The sequence below is a fragment of the Dermacentor albipictus genome, chromosome 1, assembly GCF_038994185.2.
Source record: "Dermacentor albipictus isolate Rhodes 1998 colony chromosome 1, USDA_Dalb.pri_finalv2, whole genome shotgun sequence".
Taxonomy (NCBI): domain Eukaryota; kingdom Metazoa; phylum Arthropoda; class Arachnida; order Ixodida; family Ixodidae; genus Dermacentor; species Dermacentor albipictus.
The window spans coordinates 209839041-209863618 of record NC_091821.1 but is presented as its reverse complement, the minus strand read 5'-3'; the positions used below and the strand labels follow the sequence as shown (position 1 = coordinate 209863618).

Below are 24578 nucleotides of genomic sequence, written 5' to 3'. Positions count from 1 at the left end.
TCTTCTTTCGAAAGTACTTACAGAAATGTCTGGGAGAGCTCGCGCGTGGTGTTTTCAGTGAGCGCGCCACGTGATCCCTCATACTACGCCAGCGAGGCGCTTCCGATAGATGGCGACTCCGTAACTCCTCGCCGCCATAGAAGATAGACGATCGCTTCGTGTGCGCTGTGTTCTCGCGCGCCTAGTTCGAGGCAACAGGCAGCACGAAAGGTTATTCGCTCGCAGCTGCTGCCGCTCGTCACACCAGCGAGCGAGTGTCCGCAGTCATCGAGTGAAATGTGTTCGCGTTCGCCTGTGCACGCGTGAAGACGTGCTTGCTAATTTTATTAGTATATAAGCGAATGTTTACAGCAGTTTGTGAAGCTGATAAATCGACTAAACTTATTTCGTATAGCTGTCTAATAACTTGTTATCGCAATCACTGCTTCGCTCGTCGGGCGAAAGTGATTTTTTTTCGCGCTGGAACAAGCTGCGACCACTACAGGTGGCGATAGTTACGGATGGTTCAAGCACAAAAGATTAAAAAAAAAAACGGTTTTAGTAGGCAAGTATTCCTTCGAGATACTTTCAGGAGCCTAAATACGGTTACCAAACCAGCGGCGACCGAACTGCGTGGCCTCCCAGTCCCGGTTATACATTATTGGGTATAGGGAGCGGGTACGCTGGCTAATCACTGGTGCATGGTTATTATTTGTTCGTTAGGATATCATTGCCAAACTTTAATGGGCATTGTCACGAATAGCAGACGTCATATGTGGGCGCCGCGACAGAGCGGCAATGACAGTTCGATCACCGCAGAAATTGAACCGACGTCGCGGCACGAAGCGAAGAATGGGGTCGTGACGCTGCTTTCAAGTCTGATGGCTTCCATTCGCAGTGTTCCTGTATTACAGCATAGAACATCTGTGCGCACGCCAGATGGACAGCAGTCCATCGCCAGCTGCACAAATTGTCTGCTTTTCGAAAGTACGGACAACGCAACATGGTTTTAAAATTACGTTCTTTATTGAGAGAAGCCGAAAAGCTCTTTCAACGTTTTCGCTTTTTTTCAACATTTTTAATTTTTTCTTTGAGTTTTTTTTTCTGAACACGGACGAACTCAAGGACAACACATATAACTGGTTTTGCGAGACATGAACATCGACTAAGGTTCCAACTTTGAGACAAAATCCGGCCAACCAAGATGGGTACGCGGTCATTGTCGCTTCGTTGAAAGGTGGTGGTGTATATATATGTACACATTTACTACACTTATAGTTGGTGAAATCATTCGGGGAGGGGCGAAGACAAAGGGAAATGTGCAGACGAAGCGTAGTATATACATAAAAGAAAAAAAAAATATACGCGCACGCACACTGCAAAGGCGAGACATGTAAGAGCGATAAAGCAATTCGTTAAGATGCTCTGCTAAACGAGGAAAAGGCAAAAAAAAAAGAAAATAAGGAGGCTTCGTGTATGATTATCACTGCAAATAAACACAAATAAGACAACCAACACACAAAATGCAAAACGGCATTGGGTGCTATCGAGGAAAAGTAATGTGTGGGGTGACATGGTCAGAGTGACAGGATAGTGTGGAAGTAATAAACTAGAATAGAGCGAGGGGGAGCACAATGGAAACGCAGCATTAGCTTCGTTTTTACGAACTAGAGCTCTACCGGGGCTTTGCAAAGAGCGCTGGCAGTGCCGGGGTCACGGCGCGCCGAGGGGCATTTTTTTTTTTTTTTTTGCCCCAAAAGCACCGGCGTCCTCGGAAGCGCCGATCCGCCACTGGCAGCGGGGGGCGCTGGCCGCGCGCTCGCAGCGCCAATGCGGCGGACGCGCGCCCACGAGACGGGACCAGTCGCGCCGCAATCGCCTGACGGGCGGAGAAGTCATACAATTGCACTGTTTCGTAAAATAAATAACAGTAGGGTCACACGGAACCACGGCGTTCGGTGCCACCGCTTGCATGGTTGCTTCATTTTTTTTTACGTCTTGCACTGTGTCCGCGGCCATTTTTTTTTTCTATGTGGACGACAACAAACGAGGCGGTTTTGAGAAACCGCGTGAAGGCATGGGCGCGCACATACAGAACAGGCACACACAGGGCAAAACGCGAATACTGTTGCCCTTTCGGCTCTTCTTTCTTTCTTTCGCTCTCTCTCTCTCTCTGACACGGCGCTCGGAAATGCATAATAATAAGGTCGGTAGCTGGACGGACGTGCATGGTTCGACGACACTGAAACAGACAAGGACGGACGGACGGACGGACGGACAGAGAGACAGACAAAACACACGGAGAAGCCATCCTGGATGCCGCTTATCACGGGACGATGGGGCGCCGTCGCAAGCGCGGACCAAATGAGTTGGAGGGCAGGCAGATGGCGGCCTCCGAGGGTGCCCTCCGTACAGACGACGACGACAGCGAAGACGTGCTGGGATCTTGTTTGCTTTGCGAAAAAAAAAAAAATGGCCGTTCGGTCTGTGCTCGTACAGCTGTACATAGGCACTAGAATGGCTCAAGGAAGAAAGAAGTTCACTTGCATAAGGCACGTTTTGTGAATGCACACGTGTGGTACAGCGGCCAAGTTAGGCTTGTCTCCACACACAATATGGAAGGCGTTCACAGGTAAACGCTGCGGCACTGTCTGACGGTGACGCAGCAAAAAAATATAATTGATAGTGCACGGGGACTTAGCAAACTACCACAAACACACTTAAAGTAACTTGTTGAAGTTTGGTTAATAATGACATTGGACGCGCTACGGGAAGACCAGCGTGATTTTGCTGCTAACTTTGCGGTATCTCAATAAAGAGTAGGCACACTACGAGATCTCGCTTCGCGGTACCTTGGGTCCGCGTACCGGCTTATTTAGCGGACCTTGCGCTGTGCGCTATCACTCGGAATAAGAACAAAATGGAAACATCACGGCGATTGCAAAAATGAAAGAGTACGCTCAAGGAAACAAAAAAGGAACAGTAGTAGAGGTATAAGCTGAAGAGACAAAACTGTGGGTGAGGGAGAAGGGCAACACAGATGACAGTTCAGCACGCAGGCTGGACCGCAAGAAGGGGCTCGCGCCACTCGTCGCCGTGTCCTGGCGAACGACGACGCTAGCGAGCCAAACCGGGACAGAAGGACGTATCGTCCACCGAGAAACAATGTGGCAGTTCGGCGCTGATGAGACAAGTCCTTGGGGCGCGTAGACCCGAGAGCATTGCTGGGCGCCGCCGCTGGGCAGGTGATCACGCCATGAACAGCTCGATGTAGCGGCTACCGATGTTCTGGCGGTTCTTCTCCTGTATGGCCCGCTCAGCCTCCGCGCGACTGGGGAATGTCACGACGGCTTCGCCATTGGGACGCCCGTCCGTGTTGCGCTGGATCTGGATACAGTCGGCCGTGAGCTGCGGAAAGAGGTGCCGCGGTCACTGCGCTGCCACCGCCGAGACCGTGCGAGCGGCCGCAGCTGTGGCAGCAACTATGTGCTATGCAAGTCGAGGGCAGAGAGACTGGTGTCTGCATCGTAAGCTAAATCTTGGCGCTGGGCTGCAGGTTGCGTCAAACTAAACCGTTATCGAACGGTCGATAGAGTTGGTGCATAGCGTATGCGGGCGGTGAGCAAGCACGAACTACTGATTCAAGGTCGACAAATTTTCTGAGAAGGTGTGGCATGCCACGCACCGCGCTTAATGATATGCCCGTCGATGTTCGTCGCAGTGCAGCGTTGGGTTTCTAATTGGCTTCGAAGACATAACGGCCTAAACACTCTGCGCGATGCAGCGAAGCTCCCGAAATGCTTCCCACGAATGGAAGCGAAGAGTTAACGGCGGTGACTGTCGCGCGGCTGTTGACACAGAACCTGGTCGTATATTAAAGACCGACCGCAGCGCGAAGAGGGTGCGAACGGTGGCACGATACCTTGTCCTCTTGTCGGAGCGAGCGCGAATTCACTCAATCTCCGCCCGCTAATAAAGCACTTACAGAGCGGTTTCACTGCTATTGGTTATTCATTGGCTGTTCTGTACTCGAAGTTCTTGTGGGTGCGTCAAGTACACTGAGGTTTGCGAGCTTCCAGTTAAGTCACTTGACCTTCTTGACGCGTGTAACCCTTGTGAGTTTGCGATGTCATCGACAGGAGCTGTGAACATTAGAATGGGACGATAATCACCATGACAGTACGTAACTAGCTCTTTAAATATAGAGTGGTGACCTTTAGAGACATTGGCGCTTATTACTGCATGTTGTTGCAATCATGCAAATTACAAATGTATTAGCAGTAGATACAGTGACCTGTTTTTTTCGAATAGCGCCGTCGGGGTATAACTCAGGGCATTTTTAAGAAGGTCAGAGTCCTTAGCATTTCGTCATTGTGTGGTTCACCGCCGGATTTGGCGAAGGTGAGCGAAGCAGCTACATCGCTGAGACGATGCAGCTGCGTCGCATGCGCGACACGTAAAAACTATGCTGCCAGATTGTGTACAGACCTTTTGCTTGACTTTCGGTGCCGGTCCACTACAAAGCGGGAATCCGAAAAAGTAGGTAATCTAATCCCATTCTTTAATAAGTGTGCCATCGAGCCTCCAAATGACGAAAATGTCCAGCTATATGTACAGTGATTGTGACCTTACGAGCAACCATTTCGCCTCGTGTTGTAACCGCTAAAAAAAAAAAAAAATAGCAGGATAGAAAGTTAACAAATGCCATTTTTATGAATTTTGATCAAGAAAGCATTACTGCACACTCTTCTGAGCTGCACATCTCAAACGTTAATGGAGTCAATATTGTTGCACAACTCCGTGTGTCTGTTTCCCCTGCAGTTACTATCTTTTTTTTTCTTTTTCTCTAAATACGTAAACTAGCCGGAAGCTCTTATTTTATGCAACGTCAGTGACTTCCACGCTTGAATGCGCGTCCACCATCTGGGATCCTCGTGTTAATTCTCTCAAAATTTCCAGCAAAACAATTCAATACTGTTCTATACGTTTGATTTTATCAAGTTAGTCCCGAGCCAATGTTACTTTAATGAAATCATCTCTTGACATGTCCGATATTTTACTTCGTAAAATTTCTCGCTTCTGTTTCTTTCATAAAGAACCTAACTTAAATACTGTTCCACGTGGCTCTCTTTCAGCATCATCTCATTATTTTGTCTCGCAATGACCACCTGTTCAAAGTTGGACTGTCCAGCTGGCACACTAAATTGTATTTCAACTCCCTTGACTCCACAACAATCACCGACTGGAACTACCTTCCCGCCTACGTCGCTTGCACTATCGATGCCACTGATTTCAAGACTATCATTACTAATAACACTGCGTAATTGCACATTGGAATTTAAGCCATTGTCATTGTTAGATGCACCGAGAATATTTTGCGAGCTGACACGAGGCGGAACGCACCTCCTGGACTCCGCCTTTGCATCCCACCTGGACTCAGTTGATTCGATGGCATACCCTGCCCTGTCGACTGTGGCTATAGGAGTAGCCTTTAAATAAGCATCAGTGAAATGTACAACATCCCCACTCGGGTCGCCTTAACACTAACCTGCCAGTAATCTGAGAGGTGTTCCGACAGGCTGCAAAGCTATTTCAACGCACATGCACGGTACATTTCAATGCTATATATACACACATATTACCTCCACTTGTAAGTGCTCGAGCCAGGAACATTTATCAGTGGTGGATTCAAGGCGTCAAAATATTTAATTTTCGTTTCGAACATCTTGGTTAGCTTCCAGCAGGTTTCGATATGTTAGCACGTATGAATGTTTACGTCTAGGTATACTATAGACATATACGCAACTGTCGAGCACTAAGAGCACTACGAACGTGACATTTTAGAGGGCGTACCGACGGTTTTACCCGCTCACAGTCTAGAAATAATTAAGGGCGTTGGCGCTATGCCACTGTTATCGAGACCTTCGGGTCGGACACCTTCTCGGACAACATTGATACGTCGGTAACGAAATGTATACCGAATCCGAGCTACTGGTGTTTCGATGGCCCACTCAACAACCTCGGACGCGAGGGACTTGTTACGAGGCACACCGGCGTTACGAACGAAGTCTCCCAGAGTTAAATTTTAGGCTTCATACGCTATACACATTCGCCAGTAGCGCGAAAGTAAAAGTGAAGAATAAACGATCGCCGGCGAAAATAATGTTAAGGTTGCAGAAACGCGGTAGCAAAGTCTGCTTGTAAATCCTTAGCGTTGAACAGGCACGACGCAGGATCGTGCCGGCGGCACCACATCGCCACTGGCGGCAGGTGGCCGCTTTGCAGAGGAAGAGAGGAAGATGGGGAAAAAAGGACCCAAGGTCGCGTGTACGCATGCTCTTCCACACACCCCGTGCCACTGCGCGAGTGCCCCTCCAGGCCGCGGCCGCATTAGCAACATACACCAGCCAACAGTCGGTAGCAGCCACAATTCCACACACGAAGCGTTAATACAGCCGAGATTAGTAGGAAGATATAAAGAAAAAAAAAATGAAACAAACAGCCCGCACACCAGCATCCCCCACGTTCCGACAAACCAATGCACACACATTCACGCCAACGGGACACGCCGCCCGGCACGATGCTAAAGCGCCGCCGCAGCAACTGAATGCACGGTGCCACGCAACACGATTAGGGCCACTGCCACGTCCAGGCACACGGGGGGACAGCCCCCCCGACGCTACCAGCGGGGAGCGTGCGCTCAAGAGTGCTGGGGCACCGTGTCCCGCGGCTGAGCCAAGAGAAAAAGAAAGAAAAAGCCCTGACCTCTGGAAAGCCCTGGAAGAAGGTTAGAATGTCCTGGGGCGTGGAGCTATACGGCAGGCCGCGCAAAATTACCATGGTGGGGCCTGCCGAGTGGGGGTAGTACGTGGTTGGGGACACCGGGGGACTCGGGTAGGACCAGTAGAAGATGGGCGGGTAGTAGGTGGACACCCGCGGCGCCAGCGTCGTCATGGTGGCCGCCGGCAGCACGGGCGCCGGGGGCTGCACGTACGGGTAGGCGCCGTACGGCGCAGGCGGCAGCATCGCGCCCGCAGCCGCGGCCGCCGCTGCACACACACACACACACACACGCCCCAGAGCGGTCGCAGATCAAGGTGACGCGCGCACACCACAAGCATGCATGCGTGCATATACACAGCTGTGCAGCCGGCAACAAATGAAACCGCGCGCGGGCTCATGGTGCATTCTGCGCCGTGCGACGACGTGCTGGGAAACCGTCCACTCGAGGGCAGTTCCAGGTGAAATGTGAGGGGGTTCATGTGCTACCAGTTCCCGAAACACGTACACCCATCGCCAAAAGTTTTAGAGCCCGTTCGGAGTGTTAACCAGAGAGCTCAGTCCGTGCCGTGCACCGGGTCCTCTGTACTGCGTCCCCAACGCTCCAAAAGCGCAGGGAAGCGAAGACGAGAGCTGGTCTTACCCAATATAGCTTAGAGGCGCTTGGTAGTCAGTAGGCCTACTTCGGCGACTTGCTGTGACGTTCGGCCAGAAGCTTATTGGAACGCTCTACATATGGGCTCTTCTTGACAACGGTTCTACACGTCACCACGACGCAGAATGCACTGAAGGTAGCGCACTCGCATTATTACGCTTCATTCGTTGTCGGTGACACACTTACAGCGCGCAAAAGAACACGGACACTTCGGTGACTCCCAACGGATCAGTATAGACAAGGACTTCCCGACACGACACACTAGAATTATAGTAACTTTAATTGAACAGGCAAGCCTATTTCATTTTCAGTCCATTCATATTTTTGTTCGACTGCACCCTTCGGCCGACAAGGCTCTATTCGCGTTGCTTCATTACGAACCATGCATGTCATTCTTTACGCATCCCTGCTGTGAAACACTGCTGCTATGGCAAGTTGGCTTTTCTCGAGGAAAAATGACAAGTCGCGCGTGAGTGGAATCTACGAGTAGATGTTAAGCAGGTAAGCTATGCATGTGCTCGCGACTTCCCCAAAAAAAGAACTCGCAAAAAAAAAGTAGAACGCGGAATTTCTTTATGATATTTGAACCAACAAACAATGACACCAAGGAAAACATAGGATAAATACTTGTACTTACTAATTAAATTAAAGAAACGATAAATTAATGGAAATGAAAGCGGATGAAAAAACAACTTGCCGCAGGTGGGGAGCGATCTTACGTCTTCGCATTACGTGTGCGATGCTCAACCAATTGAGTTACCGCGGCGCCGCTTTCCCATCCACTTTCTTGGCTATTTATGGCTCACTACTAGAACTAACCCTGGGAGTATTAGCCAGCGCCACCACTCACAAACCTTGGCGGCGGATGTGGAACGTCCATAGAAATCCATAAAAATCGGGCCCCTCGGTTAACCACCTTTCTTCTCGCTTATGATATTTGAGTAACACTTCACGTAATTCTGATTTATAGGAGTGCCACTGGCACGCTTTCGATCGCTGTCGAGCCCGATCGGCATCGAATTTCTCGGTCGCAATTGGCTCCTTCGCGCAAGCCGCGGGAGGAAGCCAATCGCGGTCGAGAATTTCGATCCGGATCGGGCTCGATAGGGAGGGAAAATGGCAGCGTGACACCGGTATTACGCAGGCAAGCTATATGGCAAGTATTCCCGCGCCTAGAGCCAATCCGACGCGGCGTGTATAGTGAGCGACGCCTGACATTAACCCTCTCAAGCGTATCGGCCTTCAGTCGAATATCTGTTCAAGCATAGAATATATTAGACTGCTCCAGCAAGGTGACGCAGTCGCCTTTCCCTCGTATGCTCGTACGCTACACGTAGCCGGAGAATGCGCGCTGCCCAGTTATGACAGCGGGCAAAAAAAGAAAAAAAAATTGAGCGCAGACGGTCGTTCAACGCGCGAAAAGAAAACGGAGCAGTACGGCGAGACCCTCGGCTGCAGTGGCTGTTCCGAGGGCTGGACACAAAGTGCACGCGGGCCTCGGAGTCGCCGTCGTCTAGCTAGCGCGCGTGCTCTCACAAAATGCGCGGGCAGGGGGCGCGTTCGAGGGCTCACCTGGAGATATCAAGGGCCTTTGTACTGGGATTCCCCCGGTGAGCACCAAATTCATGTCGTCGATGGAGCACTGAAAAACCTCGATGTAGCGCGGCTTCTTGCCCATAATGTAGCGGTGGTGGCGCTGGAGGGCTGCGAGGAAAGCCGAGTCCTCCGAGTCCATCTGTATGAAGGCCTCGCCGGATGGCTGGCCCTGGAGGTGAACACACGAGGGCTCTGCAAAGGCCTCTCTCTACACGCGCTCACTCACAGTCAATTAGGCGCGGCTGCTACAAAAGCAATGCCGGTATGCGTCCCTCTTTTGAGGCGAGCTTTTCCCGTTCCCTGAATCAGGTTGGCGCTTCGACCGGCATTGCGCAGAAATGTCAAACCGTGAATCCGCCATATCATGCCGGTGCAGTATTGCGCGCCCTGCACGAAGAGGCGTACAAGTCGTCGACTTCCGCAACGCCGAAAAAAATCTGTCGGAGTGGGATTGTTAAATCCGAAACAAGGTGACTCGAAGTAAACGTGCTGAATTCAGGCCACTTGCTCGTTTGTAGCCTAGGCTCATTTACTTATTTACTCAACTCGGCACGCAACATATTTTTTTTTTGAAGAAAACAGAATATTTTACGTTGTGCATCGCGCTATTCGAATAAACCTGTTCGGAGCGTTGGTGGATGTTTACAATACCCAATGCAAGCCTACAGTATTCGCCGACTTTCATGGGGAAGAACGGGCCCCACGAAACTCAGCTAAGTCATCCTCGCCATAGCTGGCGCACTGAGCATGCACAGGTGACATTGCTTTTTTTTTTCTCGCATTGTCATTGCGATACCATACTGTTATACAATCGCGGCATGTGCCTAGCTGCTGGCTAAGTTTTTAGGCGTAGAATGGTGACTGCCCAAACTCAGGTACGAACCAGACGCCTATTCCTGATAAGTGCATGTCTAGGTCGCGTAAACAATTTCAAACGCACTGCACACGCAGGACAGCTGTCGTTTTGAGCACAATTTCTGTCCCATTGCACGGGAAGAATGCAAAAAAAAAATTAAAAACATACAGCACGAGCAGATTCTTACTGTCGTTACGCGTATGACGGTTAAAACACATGTAAGTGCAGGAGTCCGAATGACCAGAGGCACGAACGCAGACGTACTCCAATCGCTAGAACATTTGGGTGCAGAAACAAATGACGTTTGTTTTCAGGGGAAGAAGGCGTTTTCGAATAAGAAACTGACAAAACATGACCGTTCCCAGTATCTCGTACCAAATCTGATTTATTAATTTATTCTACGCAATAAAAAATCCAGAGTGGTGGAAAGTGGTGCAGTAACCTTGCATAGCGCAGTAACCCTGAGTGCAGTAACCTCAATTGTACTCTCCGCAGATGATGTATTGTGGCAAAAGTTAATCGCAACTTTTTATATGAGGTGTTTCCACCACCACGTATTTACCATGCGGCTTCCGGTCTCCTCGAGCGTTATTCGCGTCACTTTTTTTTTTCATTTTATCTTTAATTACAGAGAACAAGCGCTTATAGTGTACAAGGACAGTACATTGTTTCAAGCAGATGACCGCCGCTTGCGATACACCACGATTGACTGAGCTACAAAACATATTAAACGGCATATTTAGCACTCATGCAGGCGTGAAGATATGGACCCAGATTTACAAAATGACTTGCACTATACGTAAGAACTGTTCGCCGAAACGACAGCCAGTCAATCGCTTCGGCGTCTGTCACCGTTCTCTGGCGGAAGGTTCTAACGGACAAAAAAGCACTACCAATATGTCCGTTGGCTCATTGTTAGAAAGAGGGAAAAAATAATGTGATAACGCAGCAGGAGAAAGGAGTGCTATGTTTAAGCCGTGCGTGGGGCATAGCCTATTTTATACCGGCAGCCGCGTCGCCCCAACGCCAGCATGGCAAGAGGAGGGCGTGCTCCGATAGCCCACCTGTGCGTTGTAGACCATGTGCACGCCCTGGTAGACGATGGCCTGCGAGTGCTCTCCCAGGAACTCGAGTATGGTCTCGACCTGCGCCTCGTACGGCAGCCCGCGCAGCCGGATGCAGTCCTTGCGCGACGAGCGCGACGGCAGCATCTGCTGCGGCAGCAGCGGCACCTGGGGCAGCGACGCGATCAGCGGCTGCGCCGTGTCGTACGTCCGCGGGTCCATGGTGCGGTTCAGAACCTGCGTGGTGCATCGACAGTGTGGCCGCCGCTCGTCACTCCAGCACGCGCTACAACAACTACTATCTGCAGTTAGGCATATACTATACACGCAGACGCATACTGTGCGCGTTGCGACAAATTCGGAGGTGTTCTAAGAAAATATACGAGGAGGCAAAAAGGCCTCTCGAACTATAGCGTGGAAATGGTGGCGGAGCAAGCGGCCGTTCTTTTTGGATGCTGGGGATCTCTGTATGAATCTCTCAACGGTGTAGTGGAGAAGAAAGTAGAATATTTTGTGTGTGTGCGTGTGCCTGTGTGGGGAAGGGGGCTTCTTGAGTGAGAGTAAAAGAACAGCGGACGATAAACAAACGCACGGCTGGCTAATGCCCATACGGCGCAACCATCCGCCAGTGCCTGCTCCTGGACGGCCAGTGTTCTCCAGTTCTCGTTGTGCAGTGAGAATGGGAGAACACGAACGGCTTCAAGTCCCATGCTTTTCGAAACACGCAGGTGTGCTGTGCCACAAATAAATGAAGACCACGTTTTGTGTGTATTTGGGGAGAGGACGGGGAAGGGAGATTTCTCCGATGTCCCAAGCAGCCCCCTTCCCCTTGGGGGGGGGGGGGGGACGCTTTTTCTTAGAGCATCCGCAAGATACCCAAATCCTTTCACAGTATTCCACACTAGAAGCGTTAGAAAAGCGAGCAGGGGCGGTTCCCCAGCCCGGCTCCAAAGTTTCAGTCGGAGGACTTGTCTTCTTCAAGGCCTTCACAAGGCCACGTCGATAAGACCTTGACGGCCACAAGCCGTTTTTTTTAAAAACGCACGCACCGGATTATTAATCTGCTTTTGCTCACCCCCATATTTCTTATATGCCCGCATGTTCACAGTAACCGTGGATATTGACACGCCAGAGATAATAATGTGCTATTTTACTAGCGCGCGGCTGCGCAGAGTACCTGGCACACGTTTCTCTTTTACTGCATAAGCACAACGATGCGCGGCTGCGAAGGCGCAAGTGTACACTACAGCTGCGCAGCGCGCAGAAGGAAACAACAACATATGTCTCATCCTTGCGTGATTTAAAAAAAAAAGAAAAACGAGAGCGCAAGACTGAGAATGCAGACACGCAGGATGACGCTATCCAGTCTGCATTCGCACACCTCTGTTCTCGTTTTCTCCGTGTATTGAACATTTTTTTGCTTTGTTTCGTATTTTTGCGCGTCGCCTTCTGCGAACATAAATTTCATTCGGCCAGTGAAATGAAATGACATGAACTATGTATTTTTTTACCTTATTAGGCTGAATTGTACCGCTAGTTTTGCACTGCTTAGATGCTCAATACACTAACTTTATTATAACGGTGCAACTTCACAGGTAAGCGGATCTTTTTTTACCGAAAATAATGGAAATGTTCGCGCAGGTTTTGATGTTAAGGTTATTTTTCGTCAAGTCTCGAGGTGATTAAAATTCAAACCCATGGCTTCAGCGACAGGCGTCATGTTATACGTGCTTAACATAACTGGTGCCGCAGTTACGTATTTCTTGCCTTCAGCTGTGAATTCCACTCCGATTCACGTAAAGTTCAGGCCTCATATCAGCATCACGTACGTCAAATTACCATTATTGAGGGCATATCATTACACGGAACAAAGTGTAGGACACCTATAGATGTGAATATGGGGCCGCTTTACAGAAGTTACCGTTTTTATAATGCGCCACTCGACAGCTCGAAGTTTCTTCGCCCGCACTATATACACTGGCTACAATATTAACAAAACGGAGTGAACTGAGCAGGAGTCAAACGAGTCGCCAAAATATAGGCACGCTTAAAAAAAAAAAAAACTTATAGTTGTCACGAGAGTATAAACAAATAAATAAAATACACGACGGAAAATGTTCAGCCCTTCTTGTTGCCTACAGCGCCAGCCTCGTATAGAAGAGCTCTCGCTTCTCATTGTATTATGTTTTTCCTGTCGCCGCATCTGCAGCTGGGCGACCGGCTGGGCGGATTTCGTGAATCGCGTCGTCCAGCTAACAGGGCTCCGTGAAGGTGCGTCACCAAACGCAGTATATTTTCGTTCTTCAATTATCGTTTCAAGTACGACTTGTACTTGTGAAGTAACGATTACTGCAAGACGGAATTTGACGGGAACGCAGAAAACTATTGCATATGCCCGTCAGGCCGAACGAACACTAGCGCGACCTCTCGCATAGTTTCAGAAATCGTCAACGACCGCGAAAGCCGGGGGCTAAGGAACGTACTTGGCGAATTTCGCTTCGCCCACGTGGCCGCCGTAGTGCACGAGCTCTAAATCGAGCACAAACGACCCGGTGAAGATCGCGCTACGACGACCCTCATTTTCGCCAAAGAAACGCTCGCTCGCAATCACCGTGGCGTCGCACGCATGCGCACAGGCGCCGGCAAGCCTGCGACACCGGTGTGCCCAGGGCAAGTTCGCGTACCGCGTGAACTAAATAAGGGGTAAGCCAGCTGCACGCCGGTACGCCCCGGAGTCTACGTGTCCGGTCTTTCTCGAGATCGCTCTGGCGGCGCATCACGAGATCGCCGGGTGCCCACTTTCGCACCGGTGACGACGGCCTGCCCGAGGGGCGCGTATACGCGACGCGTGGCGCTCGATGCGCTGGCCACAGAAACGCGAGGGCCGCACCTGCTGGCCGCCGTCGCGCTGGTGCTGCAACGTGGCCGTGCGCGCGAGGGGGTCCCGACAGCTGTGACCTTCGCGGCGGCGCCGTGCTCGTCGGCGGCAGGTCGCGACGCGCGTTTTTACTCACGATGCAGCAGCGGGTGAAGCGGCAGCCGGGGTCCGGGCGCTACCACGCAGGCGGCATGGGTGCACGCACGAACGACGCAGCCTCGAGGGGAGCCCGCTTCCACGAAGCGACTGCCGATGCCGAACAAAGGCACGCAGCAGGCGCCTGCAAAACTGACGACCGCGCCAGCTGCGCCGCTCCTCAAGACAATGCCGCCGAAGCACGCGGACCGCTTGCACAGCGGACTCACGGCGCTGTCCGCGCGCGTATCACCGACCGCGGTGCGCCGTGTTTTGCTGGCCGCCATCGGCGGCGGCGGCGACAACGGGTGCGCTAGGACACCGATCACTCCTGCGGGCCTGCGGTTCGCGTTCCTTTTCTTTTTGCTTTTCTTTTGCAGTCTTGCTGAGCGCATCTCTGGTGTCGCTGTGCTTGACCTCGCACTGGCTGCCTCACTGGTACGAATGCCTCACTGGAAATGGGCGGATTGAACCGCGCCTGCAAAGCTAACAGTTTCTAATCTAAAATAGAAAGAAAGAAAGGAAAGGAAACCGCAGGAAAACGAAAAAGAAAGCGTCTACCAGGCTTTTTCTTTTCTACTTAAAAAAAAAACTCATAGATTGTGAAGCTCGCGTTTCATGCAGCGACAGTTCCTCTAAACCAGATCGGCAGCGTCATCTCAACATGACCGCCTGTTCGTCGCCCCGAGCACAGCGTTATCCAACGGGGCCGGCTGTCACGGCCGCGATGTGCCCGCGCGAGCATCCACCGCGAAGTGCCACGTCGCGGTCCGAGCACGGCGCCCTATCTACTAAGAACGCGCGGCGGCCGGGCCGAATGTGGCAACAGGTGGCTTCTCGCCGGTGGCGCGTAAAGCGCCCGCCAACCACACTCACGTTTCTCGGTTGCAGCAACGAACGGCTTCTCCGGGGGTCGGTCGCGCCGCCTTTGGGAGGCCCAGCACTTGACCTGCTAGCGCCGACGTGTACCGACCGTCTCGGTGCTCGAAACAGTGAAAAGAACGGCAGGCTCCGGCGGCGCGAGCAGCGCGGGCTCGAACGCCAGACGTTGCGCGTGACCAAGACATCAAAACGAAGGGCCCTCCCCCACCGCGTCTCCCTTTGCTTGTTATTTGCTCGTACGCGTGGGCGCGCCTGCGCGCGCACTCGGCGCCCTGGCTCCTTTCGGCGTTCCATCACCTGCGCTCGAGCTCGCGAGCACTGTCACCGTGGGCGCCGCAACGCTTACCACCGAACGCCACCCGCTGCCGTGTGCACAGCAGCTCCCTCGCACTGAACCCTGACTTACGCCCGTGGCGGAGTTCCTTCGGCAATCCCTGCCGCCCATTGAAAGGGATACACACGAGAACCGGAGACAATGCAGCTACTGCTTCCGTCTAAAACCAGGACAGCAGGGAAACGTGCTGTCTCCACCCATGCTGCTGCGGTAAAGCGAGTACGGTGATGTCGCACGGTGGCTCGCATGATAGACGTGCGGTGCATAGGGACGGCACTATAGGTATCGTTACTTTGCATGGGGAGAATATACGCAGCAACACTATGTATGCATCACTAAATCAGTGTCATGCGCACTACACTACTGTCACTGCACCTACACTCGTAAGCAAAATTGCACACTTTTGGGTCGTATCTTGCCACACAACAATAATCATCTGCCTTGCTTGCGTTTCCTCTTCTTTCTATTCCCCCTTTCCCTCATCCCCCCATTGTAAGGTAGCAAACGGGACGCTCGTCTGGTTGATCTCGCTGCATTTCCTCTCTTTGCTATCTATCTCTCTCTCTCTCTCTCTCTCTCTCTCTCTTGAAAATCTGCGCTCGCTACTTTCCTGTCGAGAATGCTATGTCATAACGTGACTTGGAAGTACCGGGCTCGCCGCGTTAAAGAAAGGAAATGCGGACAAGGCAGATGACGATTAACGTTGTGTGGCAAAAGGGTGTAATTTTGTTTTACACTCATAAAACGGTTGCACCCCTTGGGGTGTATATTTGTCCCACAACAATAATCGTCATCTGCCTTGCTTGCGTTTCCTTTCCTGAAAACTCGGCGCTCGCGACTTTCCTGTCGAGAATGCTGCGTCACACTGATAAGGCGCATGCCGTTCGTGACTGGAAAGTACCGGGCTCGCAGCGTTAAAGAAAGGAAACGCGGGCAGCACGGATGACGATTATTGTTGTGGGACAAGATACGCCCCAAAGGGTGTAAATTTTTCTAAGAGTGTAGAGTGTGGCAGATATACACCCCAAAGGGTATAAATGTTTTAAGAGTGTACTCCTTAACAAATTTGCTACCTCTGGGGCTTATCTTGTCCCACAACAATAATCGTCATCTGCCTTGCCCGCGTTTCCTTTCTTTAACGCTGCGAGCCCGGTACTTCCCAGTCACGAACGGCATGCGCGTTATCAGTGTGACGCAGCATTCTCGACAGGAAAGTAGCGAGCGCCGAGTTTTCAAGAAAGGAAACGCAAACAAAGCAGATGACGATTATTGTTGTGGGACAAATATACACCCCAAAGGGTGCAACCGTTTTAAGAGTGAGCATTCTCGACAGGAAGGTAGCAAGCGCCGAATTTTCAAGAGAGGAAACGCAAGCACGCCTATCGTTGACTATCGATGACTATCGTTGCAGGACAAATGTACACCCCAGAAGATGCAACTCTTAGGAGTGTACATTTCAGAACCCATGTATCACTGGCTCTCTCACTGTCAAAAGACGCTATCTATAAGAGTACACGTCGCTGCTGCTGCTGCTGCTGCGAGCAAGTGGTCGCAGGGGCTGACGACGAGCGAGGCAGCGGCCGAACGATGCCCGCTCTTGCAAGCCACTCCCTGCGGTCGACGCAAGGGGTGGCAGAATTCTTTCCGCTTGCGGCGGCAACGCGCGCGGTTCCTGTTTGGCGTCAGTGAGGTGTGACCGCGGTGACCGTGACGGCCTGCGTCACATTTAAGTATGTCTCCGAGAGAAAGTACCTTATGTTGATATGTATACTATCGATGGCGAAAACAACCTGTTCTGCCGCGAAGTAGTTCAAGGCCCGTATTAACAACAACAAAAAAATACGCTAGAACGGTTCGTGAGAGGAAATAACAGCCAGTCGTGTTGTTGCACACAGTATATTAGCGAAGGTGGCCCGCCAATAAATAAATAAAAGGGAAATAAAGACAGCACTTACGAACGAAAATCTGTGAATGCGGCCTCAGGTGTGCGCCACGGTGTACATGGCAGAAGTCGTATATTGCTGTTATCTTAAGCATCCTGTTCGCAACTATTTCTGAGTACTTGCACAAGGTAGTGCGACTTATTCGGCTGGCAAAGTATGTGATGGTAACCATAACTGTCTAGACCCTTTAGGGAGTGGCCACTGGAAGCTTTCCTGATATTCGTAACTTTGGTACGGAATCTCCGAGCATGGTCTCGTACGGATGCCTTGAATTCAATACGTTCGGGTTAATGCTGACATGCTTTCTGGTTAAAACTATATGCTCTAGTGGCGAAAGCACACCACACAATAGGAGAAAAGCTAAAGAAAAAAAAAAACGGATAGCTGTCACACACCAACCTCACTTGTAGCATCTTAGACCTTGCCGACATTTCCTCCGTCTGTGCGGTCGTAGGCCTGATAACATCTGTAAAAGGTCATCGACCAAAGAGACTCTACCCTTATGGCCTTAAAACTGCGACGCCTATATTACAACTGGTTTTGCGTCTTCACAGCTCGATCCTTGCACAAAGGAAAGCTAGCTCAGAAAAAAAAGATTTATTAAGGGGGAAAGAAACAAAGAAAAGCTGCACGAGCAAAGTCTAGACGGGGTTTTCGGCTCTGTCACAGCAAAGACGGAAGAGCATTTTACATTTTCACCCATTAGAAAGAAAGGTGCATAGAATAGACTACGGCACGACAAGCAGCACAGAAACGATTTAGAAAAAAGGTTAGCTAGAAGTATCCCAGCGTGCAAAACATCATAAAGGTTCCAGCGTAACCGCAAAATGTCCGTCTCTTCAAAGCTGCATAATAAGCAGCGGCCGAATCCTCGAAGCTTTTCGTTCGTAAGTGCTGTTTGGCATCGGCCAGCCGCTTTCGATAATAATATATCCGACATCACGTTTGGCGTCTGCTATTGAGCATACTTCTGGAGTATAAGACCCGTTTTGTGAATACTCTTGCTATAAAGCAAGGTGGGTTGGTAATTCGCGATTGTCTGCCCAAATATTTCCTGTGTGGGGACAAATGGGAAACAGCACTTAGAAGGAATGACTTTGTGATTTCGGCCTCTGAAGATAGGAGACAAAGAATTGAACTCCGGAATAATGCATCCTGGTCGGTCATTCGTGCATACATCGGCTAATGGAAACGAGGCCCGTCACGCGTTCAGTCATATCTAGGTCTTTAAAGGGACGCTAAAGAGAAACACTGAATTAGTTTAGGTTGATAAAGTATGCTTTCAAACCTTCATTTTCTATGTCGTGGTAATATGCTGATTAACCCGCCACGGTAGTCCGGTCGCTATGGGGTTGCGCTGCCGAGCTCGAGGGTTCGATGATGGCCACAGCGGCCGCAATTCGATGGAGGCAGAATGCAAGAACGCTCGTGGACTTAGATTTAGGCGCACATTAAAGAACTCCAGGCGGTCAAAATTAATCCGGAGTCCTCCAACGCGGCTGTGCTGGTTATGCCACGTAAAATCCCAGAATTTAATTATGATTGATTATTAGCAGAGAAAATAGGTCAAAGTTCTCATTTTTGAATTTCGCGGGGAAACTCCAAAGCCGGTACTTCAGTGTGACGTCACAGATTTCAAAGCATCTTCTTTAATTTGGACCCTTGTGGTAAGGTAAATGTTCTTCAACATTGCTAAGTTGTGTTGGGCTCTCGTGTAGGATCCACTGTATAGTCCATATCCCCTAAAAACAAATTAACTTGGCTCGAGCAAACGTCGTCAAAATCTATGACGTCACGGCAGGTGATGCGGGAACTTGACGGCGGCATCGCCACCAGCGACTTTAGTTTTCGCGCCTTTTCTAGCTTATAAAGCCTTCTCTCGCACTAAGAGAGGCTTTGTGGCATTGTGGAAAGGTACTTTATCAAATACAGCTCGAAGTAGGCTACGAGTGAGTATTCTATATTCTAATGTTACTCCGCATGATCAGTAATATAGTGTACTGCGGACGCAGCCAACCCGAAGGCAAAGACGGTTAATAGCACTTCTACAGCACGGTAAGACCATTGCGAAGCGGTTAGCATAAAGAGAAGGAGGGGGAGGGTGTGCTGTTGTGCATGCAAGATACCGTCGTTTTACTGTCATGCTCACAAGGAAACTCGTACTGAGTACTGTCTGACTTCATCTTTGCAATTACAGCATACCCGATTAATTTTAAAACTTATTTAGTGGAAGTTTGTCAATGAATAATTGTACTGAGGAGTTACCGTGGAAGTAGCGACATCCGTATGTAGCTTGGTCCATCAAATTATAATTCCGTCTCAAATCCCTTACTTTAACAATCTGACACAGTCGCCGCAAAAATACGCTGGTGTATGTATATACCACCCTCTTTTTGTTTCAATTGGTTTGAACAAATTAAGAAATATATATCTCGTAGCATACAGCGCAATTCCGCCAGTTCGAGTTGATAACCAGAAGAGGCGGACATAGCTCGCACGACAAATAAGAATGTCTAGGTAGCCAATTGAAATAATTCACTAATTAACTTTTTAATTACTCCTTCTAGAGCACATGCAGTTTCTTAACTGAAGCCCAGAAGTAGCAAAGACGTGCTTGGTTAACAAAAGTCATAGGACTAGATGCGTTACTAATCACATTTAAGTTCCAGTTCAGTTTTCTTCAAGCACTTCGTGACGCAAATCCACATATAGATAAACAAGAAGAAACGGGGTTAACCTAGGGGCCCGATTTTTATTAAGCATACCATAAGAAGACAACAAACATTGACACCAACGACAACCCTGGGGAAATTACTTGTACTTACTAAATGAATTGAAGAAATGATAAATTAATGGAAATTAAAGAGGGTGAAAGAACAACTTGCTGCAGGTGGAAAACAATCACACGTGTTCGGATTACGCGTCCGTTAATTTATAATTTCTTTAATTCATTTAGTAAGTACAAGTAATTTCCCCTATGTTGTCCTTGGTGCTATATATATATATATATATATATATATATATATATATATATATATATATATATATATATATATATATATATATATATATATTATTACGATATGATCAAGCGATTCTCAAGAAACGAAGTTGGTCGGTGCGCTTGGCGCGAGCGAGTGTCGGCCTGGCTCCAGTGTAAATATCTTGTAAATAGCGTCTTCTGTCTGTGTCTATCCACACGCAACATTCTGGTGGAGGTGCGGGACATATATGGTACTAGTTTGTGTCCCGGCTATGGAAATAAAGGTGTACTTGAGGTATTCGAGAATGGGATGCGCATAGAGCACCCTGCGCACATGACCTGCGCGTGTGGAAGACGCAACTCCATTGCGGTCGGGAATATCGTTTGCGAGAAGAAAATAATGTTAAACGATTGTTTTCTCCTTATTTTCTTTTGTGTGTGTGTGTGTGTGTGTGGCAGTGTAGAGACAGGGCAAAGCGCAGCGCAGGGGCGATATGAATTGACGTAGAAGATGACGGGGTTTCGCTCAATAATTTTCCTCCAGCGCAGTCAGTGCCGAGAAGACAGTATCATGTGATCATCCATGGAAATGTGGGCGGCGAAAAGAAGGAGTCGGCGTATTTCGATGCCCTTGCATCAAGTGGCTTAGCACTGTAGTTCGCTACCACTCCAGGAATGTGGCTCATTCGATCAGTAGTCATCGTCTGTTCTCATAAATTCACGAGGCTGAATGAAGGATGGCTGGGGAAATAAAAAAAACAGGAAAGTATAAGAGGTCTTTAGAGCGCCACTGTAGGTTCACTGCGGCACATAAGCGAGTAACATGTGGCCCAGGTGTTCACGAGAAGATTATATAGCGTTTCGGGCAGTTTATTCACTAAGTTCGACAAAGTGTTGCGGGGATCCCTTAAGGATTAGAAGATATGTCATCTCACAAACAAGGAGCGCTGATTTGCCGCCTGATGAGGACCTGCCAGGTAGATTTTCTTGACGAATACGCATACTAAAGTTATTAGTTGCTGTTATAAAATAAAGGCGGCCTCAAGTTAGGCCGCATTTAGAGCGTCCGACAGCGTGTGGAAGCGACGGCCTAAATTGTTCAGCCCAGTGGCATTTTGTCAACGATAACTGCGTGGATCTGGCAAAACCAGCGCCTGTAAATCGGGCGAAACACATTCTCTCTCTTTCATCTTTTTTTTTTTTTGTAACGGCATTCAGCTTTTTCCGATGTCAAGCATAATGGTCGAAAAAAATAAAAAGTGCATGCGTGCAGCATGAATCGCTTCTGTACATCTTCGCCCTCATAAATTCCTACGAATTGTGGTTCTCCGTGAGTGTATAAAGATCCCCTATATAGTGTTTTGAAGGGGCCATCGATCGAAGAGCTTTATAGGTGCGAGTGTTTTTCCCTGCGCCTGGGGACCTCGGAGCGATTATGGGCAATGCCGAGCGTAACTATAAACGCCCTGAGATCGTCGCAATAAAATCGCTACTTCGGGCGAAATTAAAGCACGGGCTTTCTGCCGAAGACATTCCCGTCTGTTCTGCTCCCGCATCTTATAATACAAGTGCACTTTTTTTTAAGCGGGTTTTCGAAAGGTAGGGTGGGGAGAGAGGGGGTGCATTTCAGCTTAGTCGCACATCAGGGGTTTGGTGACATAGAGAGCGGTCCATTTCAGCTTACTCAAACGTCAGGAATTTGATGACATCGGTACATCAGCGTACGTAGGTAGATCAGCCTGGATCAACGTTGGGGATTTGGATCAGCTTGGTAAGAACAGTGTCGAAGTTTTAAATCACTGCCGTCTGAGAGGATATGCAAAGCCCACAAAATTGCGCCTCTGTACACTTCAGGCTAGAATCATAATTAAGGTGTCAATTACATGCGGATCGATTACATTCGATTCCTGCCGCCTTCCGTTTCCCGCACCATCTAAGCTTTCAAAATGCTTGTTTCAATTTCAACATACGAACTAAACGCTGGGCGTGTTTGTTTGGCTTCATTATTAACTGCAGCGTTACAGAAAGACAACGGACAAGAGCCACTCACAAAGACAATAGCCAAGAGCTCACCTCGTTCTTGTCAGTTGTCTTTCTGTCGCGCTGTAGTTAATAATGTATCAGTCTCAACAGTGCCATTAATTGCAAGGCGGCAATCTTGGATAGGACAAGTAAGATGTGTGGGAAAGCTTGCACACGGAATCGTGCATACCGTCCAAATCACGGAACACGGTTCTGAGGTCTCAAGGCGCGTTTGAGCGCGAACTGTCGTAAATGGAGAAACGTGCCGCGCTAATGCAATGATATAATGTGTCAGGGTTCCAGTTACGCATGAGAAAGCCAGGCCTCACAAAATTTTGTTGGTTTGGACCTCAGAGTCGCTGCACATTTGCTTTGGACTTCAACGGTGCCGGCAAACGTTTCCGGAAAGCAGAAACCTCGAAAAACGCGAATGTGCACGGCTGCGCAGCATGAATTTAGAGGCGTGTTGGGTGCATTACGCATGTCGCAATCCCACGTGCAAAGTGACCCCCTCGGCCCCCATCGATGTCTGGCTGAATGCCTAGACCGCGAGGCTCTCTTGTAGATTCCGTAGATTTATTTCCATCGAGCATCCAAGACCCGAACGCGGCGAGTCATAAGTCGGTCTGTGTCGAGGCGATAGAGCCGAGCGTGCCAACACAACATATAGTTCTTCGCTGGTGGCTGAGAACCACCGATCCGATCCTATCCCACAGCGTTTACATGAACCTTGCCAAGCGAGTCAGGCTGAGCCAATGTATACCCTTGCAGGTGGGCTGACCCAGCCCGACCTCACTCCCTCGCTCAGTCCGAACGGTAAGCGTTTACGTCAGCACGACAGGAAAACTTCATCCCGATAGACGACTCGACCCGTTTTCGTCGGGTACACGGTAAACGCCCAGCTTGTTCCGAAGGCAGGCAGGCAGGTACACACACACGCATACGCACACACACAAAGTTATTTCGCTTGAATTGTTCGCAAGAGCAGATGTCGGCTGATCGTGGCGTCGGACACATCATTAGCAAAGGCGGCCGGCCAGTCGCACGAACTTACGAACGAAGAAAATCTTTCTGGACTTGGGCCCTGCGTACATTCGCGCTCGCGATGGGTTGAGCGTGCTGCGCTGGTGTGCTACAACGCTTGGCCGCGTGTGCTTCGGGCGATGCTGGCGCCAGCGCTCACCTGCTGCACCTCGGCCGTGGTGCTTCGGAAGAGCTCGATGTATCGCGAGCCGATGAGCTGGCGGTGCTTGTGGAGTGCGCGGCTCGCCACTTCCTCCGAGTCGAAGAGCACGAACGCGTCGCCCGTGGCCCGTCCGTCGGGCTTGCGCACGAACAGCACGCCGTCCTCGTCGTCCATCACCGGGCAGCTCGTGTGCGGCTCCGAGCCCTCGCTGCCGTCTCCCGACGACGCGAAGAACTCCACCTGCAATGCCGCTTACGATGGGCAAACCTCGCGCTCATGGGCGCCTCGTTTGAGCACGCCTCATCTCTCGGGCCTTATGCTGCAAGAACCTGTTTACAGGTGCCTTCTGGACTTGGAAGTCGCCTCTCGCGACATTTGCGATGCAGCGTGCCAACTACATAGCACTTTTTCTTTTTTTTTTTTCGCGCTTCAAGTCGGCGTAACAACTCCTGCATCCACGAGTTCGTGTCCGAAAAAGCAGCTCGATGAACTGGCGGTGAAAAGTAGTAGGATATGGCGGTGGTGGTTGTGATCGTTGTAGCTGCCTACTACGCTAAGGTATAGCATTAGAAAGTTGGTTCATCGAGAAGAGATTTACAAGCATTGCTGCGATGCCGAAACATGTGACGCGCCACAGATCGGCACGTGATAAAACGTTGCATGTGGTTGAGCCACGTAGATAACAAGTATGTGGTCTCTCGCAGTGACCAGTCGGATGTTTGTAAGCGCACGCAGACACTAAATTGCCAGGTAATTTGGATAAGTTGGTAGGTTCTAAAGCCTAGCGGCCAAAGCTGACGGCATCTAGGGTAAACTTCCGAGTCTGCATGAAGGGCGAATCGCTCGAAGGTGCTGACCTCGGTTCTCAAATTTCCGAATACAAAAAAAAAAAAAAAACGAACTGGTAGCGCGTCAGAACAGTGACAACAGAAATGGGACACACACAGCTGTGTGTGTGTCCTCTTTCTATTGTCCCTGCTCTGACGCGCTCGTAACGTTTCCGTAGGAAGTGCCTTTCGTTCTGCGACCATGAATGTGCACACCTAGACTAACACGTTGAAACATTTCGACAAAAAAAGTGGTGAATTCACGGAATCAAAATCTGATAGAAAACACACTACTGTCGTCTTACCACTTGTTTAGCGGTGCAGTCATAAGGTAGACCGCGCATGCGCACAATCACTTGTCCACCTCGAGACAGGAAGGAATGCGCTTCGTTGTTGTTACCTAGAAGTATACAAAATGCAAAAAATAAAAAATAGGAATAATAAAAACAATTAAAAAG

The 24578-nt window shown here is 49.8% G+C and overlaps 1 protein-coding gene across 3 annotated transcripts in view; it reads right to left on the bottom strand.

Annotated features, from left to right (window-relative positions):
• Positions 1-983: 983 nt before the first annotated feature.
• The window catches only part of fus (epithelial splicing regulatory protein fusilli), a 129822-nt gene continuing 106227 nt past the window's right edge, over positions 984-24578 (bottom strand). Inside the window, exons 8-13 of one of the 3 annotated variants that reach the window (XM_065438130.1) lie at positions 24426-24520; positions 23291-23533; positions 10931-11167; positions 8987-9179; positions 6745-7028; positions 984-3387 (exon numbers count right to left, since the gene is read on the bottom strand). In XM_065438130.1, coding sequence (XP_065294202.1) covers positions 3229-3387; positions 6745-7028; positions 8987-9179; positions 10931-11167; positions 23291-23533; positions 24426-24520 — 1211 coding nt within the window. In that variant the 3' untranslated portion in view covers positions 984-3228. The remainder of the gene's footprint in view (positions 3388-6744; positions 7029-8986; positions 9180-10930; positions 11168-23290; positions 23534-24425; positions 24521-24578) is intronic. The other 2 variants (XM_065438132.1, XM_065438133.1) reach the window with 2 other exon arrangements.